We start from the raw sequence: 3,826 nt of genomic DNA, 5'->3' as shown, positions 1-3,826 counted from the left end.
GAGACAGCCGCCACCTGAAACATATTCCTTGATCTTTCCTTTGAACCTAATTCAAGGAGCTTCAAGATCTCCGCACAGTCTGTCTCGACCTGGATAGGCAAGGGAGTCCAGTCTTCAATTATGATACCAACATGCAATTAACTCCAAATATTACCCCATCTCAAATTAGTTGTCTTATACTTATTTGTCTAGATACAAATCTGAGTCAAATTCAGGGCGGAGGGAGTAGTTACTAGAAAGTTAAGTTAGTGAAGCAATTACATTTCAAATTTTACTAGTCAGCCAAATAACAGCCATATTAAAGCATATGCAAATGGAGGACAAAACATAGTGATAGAACTGTGAACACTACGACGAGCAAGAGCAGGGGGCTCAACGTCTTGCTCCAACGGCCCATGAGACCAAGGGCGAACGGGTGGAGATGCACCACCACCCACGCGTTGAACGCCATCGCGAGCACCGCCGCGGGGCCTTTCCTCCACCGTCCCTCTTGTACCGCTGCTGCCATGGACGCCACGTTCACCGTCAGCACCACCGCCGTCGGAACCATCAGCACCGTCCATCTCACGGCGTACAGCTCCGCGAACCTGTCTTTTACTACACCGCCACCGGCGCTCGGCGCCCGCTGCTTGGACGTCAGCTTGAACGCTATCTCCTTCCCCGCCGCAACCTTGAGCGCCACCTGCACCACCGCGGCCGCGTACGCGCTCGTGGCGGACACCATCCAGAACTGCTCGTTCCGCCACCACTCGCCCAGCGTTATGCCCGACCACCTCACCTCCAGCGCGGCCACCATGGCCAGCGTCAGCATCAGCGCCGCCACAAAGCCGATGTACGTGGCCGACGGCGGCGTGTTGACTGAGAAGGCGCTCGTGCTCGCGCTCCGGGTCACGAGCGGGATCGCCGGCAGGAGGCAGTAGAGCAGGAGAAAGATGGAGGTGAACGGGTACACCGTCGTGTTGAGGTACGCCAGGCGCTGCAGCGGGTGGAGCCGCGCCCCGGCGAGGAGGGCGTTGTTGCGGGAGAAGAATATCTCGAGGGAGCCCGCCGCCCAGCGGAGGACCTGGTGCAGCCGGTCCGTGAGGTTGATGGGCGCGGTGCCGCGGAACGCGTCCGGCGCGGTGGCGCAGTAGGCGGAGCGCCACCCTCGCCGGTGCATGCAGAAGCCCGTGGCCACGTCCTCTGTCACGGTGCCGTATATCCAGCCGATGTCCCGGCCCCACGCCGTCCTGTCCTCGTAGCCGCACGAGACAAGCGCGGTTGCCTCGCCGACGGCAGCCCCGTCGAACGAGCGCGGCGGTGAAGTGGTGTTCCATTGCTCCGACCGGTTCAAGTTCAAGGCCGCACGCACCGAGACAAGGAACGGCGTCGAGATGCCAAACTTGTCAGCCTCTGTGGCGACGTCCTTGCCAGCGTCGCGGTCACCACCATGTGGTCTCCAGAGCGGCGGGTCGGCGTTGTATAGCGCCGCACGGCGAAACATGCAGCCGGTGCCCACGTAAATGGGTCCCTGGAGGCCGTCGAGGCCGAGCTCCGTGCAGTCGAAGAATACGCGGTTGTGGTTGGCGTACCGGTCGGCGGGGTCGACGCCGTCGAAGCGCTGCGGGAACTGGACGAACGCCACGTTGCTGCCGCCGCGGTCGAGCATGAGGCAGACGCCGGCGCGGAGGGCCTGCGAGTTGTTGACGTAGTCGTCGCAGTCGAGGTTGAGGATGAAGGGCGCGTTGGAGAGCACGGCGGAGGTGCGGAGCAGCGCGTTCATGGCACCTGCCTTCCGGTGGTGCACGCGGCCGTGGCGCTTCTCCCGGCACATGTAAACGACCGCTGGAACCCGCACATCGACGGAGGTGAGGTCCAGAAGATCACTGACGCCGAGCTCTGGCGTGCTGCCCGGAGGACCGACTAGCACTTCAACCACTCCGGCATGATATTCGGGCGTGCCGCGCGACCACGGCTGGCGCCGGACGTCTCCGGCGTGGAGGGCGTCGATCCGCAGCCGCAGTTCTTCGTACTCCCGGCGCACACGCCTCCGGTCCCGTGCCAGCTCCGGCCACGACCTTCCCATATAGGCAGCCCTTGACACTACCCTCGCCTTGACGCCGGGGCAGAAGTAGGCCTCTGGGTTCCTCGGCTCGACCCCGTGCTTCCGGCAGAACGGCACCCACAGTCTGGCGAACCGGGCAGCGTGCGCCACCGCCTCGCGCGTGAGAAGAGCGCCGCCGTCGTCTGAGACGTAGCACGTGAGCTTGTCTGGGGGGTAGTCCGCGGCGAGGATGGAGAGGATAGTGTTCACGGTCACCAGCGGCGGCTCCTTCTCGGGATCGGCGGTGGTGACGAACACATCCATGGTCGGAAGCAGCGGCTCCTCGAGCGCCGTGGCGAAGACGGTGCGCCGGACAGGCTGCATCTTGGGCAGCTGGTCCAGCACCCACATCAGCGCGAACCAGAGTTCGCCGGCGATGGGCATGGTCCACATTGCACGAACTGTAGTTGCGCCGTCGCTGATCATCGCAAGAGCAGTGCTGATTCGCCATTTGAAGAACAGCACGAAGATGGCCATCCGAACAAAGACCATGATCCTGCAAACGCCATGGTTTACGCCACTTTATTGCATAATGTTTGTCACACATAAGCTTTTAGTCATTTTCCACATAATTCGTAGTAACATTTCTATACATAATCTGATTCACTCAATTAAAATAGTGAATTTCGACATTTTAAAATGTCACTTTGAGCACTAGATTTCATGACACAAGGTTATAAGAATTAATTATTTTAAGCATTTGTTGCAACAAATTTTTATCAGATCCAGCATATGGCTCAAGTTGTAAAGTAAACAGTGTATTGGAAATAATTGGTAAAAATATTTTTTTGCGAACAGATCCAGCCATATGGCTCATTGTGTTTGTATCGTCTTGATGCTCCTTTTTGAGCCAATAAAATTCACCCTTTGTCAAAAACGATCACATCCAATTGTTTTACTTTCTATTTTCACTTCCCTTGAAACCTTGCTAGCTGCACATAATGAGTTTTAACTCTGCACATTTTATATGAACTAGTTGAACTACTCATGAGTAACAATATTGTGTAGTATGTGTTCACAAATTTTATCATGAAGAACTTTTAGGTTTCGTAATTAAACACGAACATGTTTGAATAACTAAGTATGCATATATATAGCTGATGATTACCTGTACAGCTTGATGGTAACCGTGGTAAGTTTTGTGGTCCGAACAAGCAGGCTCTCGACACTGGCCGACTTCTGATCCTTGGGCTGCTCCTTCTCATCCAAGGTTGCAGCATAGTCATGCTTCTTGCTGATATATGTCATTGACATGCTCCCACTGACCAAGCGCTATGTTGTTCTTGACGAGAAGTCTAGCTCATGTGTGGAATCAACCCTATATATGGAGGACATGTCATTCACCCATTGTCGCTACTTCTTTTCTGATTTAACGTTATACTAACCTTCCGTACTTATCCTACCTTATTCATTCGTATTTTGTTAACCGGTGGCGATATTTGACTCTTAACCCACCAAAATGTGCAAGAACTTTACACACGCTTAGTTTGTTCACAGCACCACAGATTGGTGATAGATTCCAGGCACTTGGCGGGTCGTAAGTGGCATGAGCACACCCGAGCACTAAATTTGGTCCACATTGCCGATTTGTTTCCACATCCATTTGCTAGTCCAATACTAAACAAAGCATTGTTACATTAAAACACACATAGGTGATGCACAATAAGTGGCGGGTCTTTGTGACACGCCACTTATTATGACCAATTAGTGATGAGTCCTATGGCAACCCGTCCCTTGTGTGGC

The 3,826-nt window shown here is 54.7% G+C and overlaps 1 protein-coding gene across 1 annotated transcript; it reads right to left on the bottom strand.

Moving 5' to 3' along the window:
* Window positions 1–298: 298 nt before the first annotated feature.
* On the bottom strand, window positions 299–3,337 carry LOC119306625 (probable mixed-linked glucan synthase 7). The gene is made up of 2 exons (XM_037582800.1): window positions 3,192–3,337; window positions 299–2,579 (listed from the first exon to the last, which is right to left on the bottom strand). The coding sequence occupies exons 1-2, from the start codon at window positions 3,335–3,337 to the stop codon at window positions 299–301; spliced, it is 2,427 nt and encodes an 808-aa protein (XP_037438697.1).
* Window positions 3,338–3,826: the final 489 nt, after the last annotated feature.

Source organism: Triticum dicoccoides, chromosome 5B (assembly GCF_002162155.2).
Source record: "Triticum dicoccoides isolate Atlit2015 ecotype Zavitan chromosome 5B, WEW_v2.0, whole genome shotgun sequence".
Classification (NCBI taxonomy): Eukaryota; Viridiplantae; Streptophyta; class Magnoliopsida; order Poales; family Poaceae; genus Triticum; species Triticum dicoccoides.
Note: the sequence above shows the minus strand (reverse complement) of the source record. Positions and strands in the feature narration are given on the sequence as shown.

Excerpts from the sequence above, each read along its gene's own strand:
- LOC119306625 (XM_037582800.1), bottom strand. The coding sequence starts at position 3,337 with ATGTCAATGACATATATCAGCAAGAAGCATGACTATGCTGCAACCTTG. Across the intron at positions 2,580-3,191 it reads GTTACCATCAAGCTGTACAG|GATCATGGTCTTTGTTCGGA; the intron begins GTAATCATCAGC and ends TGGCGTTTGCAG.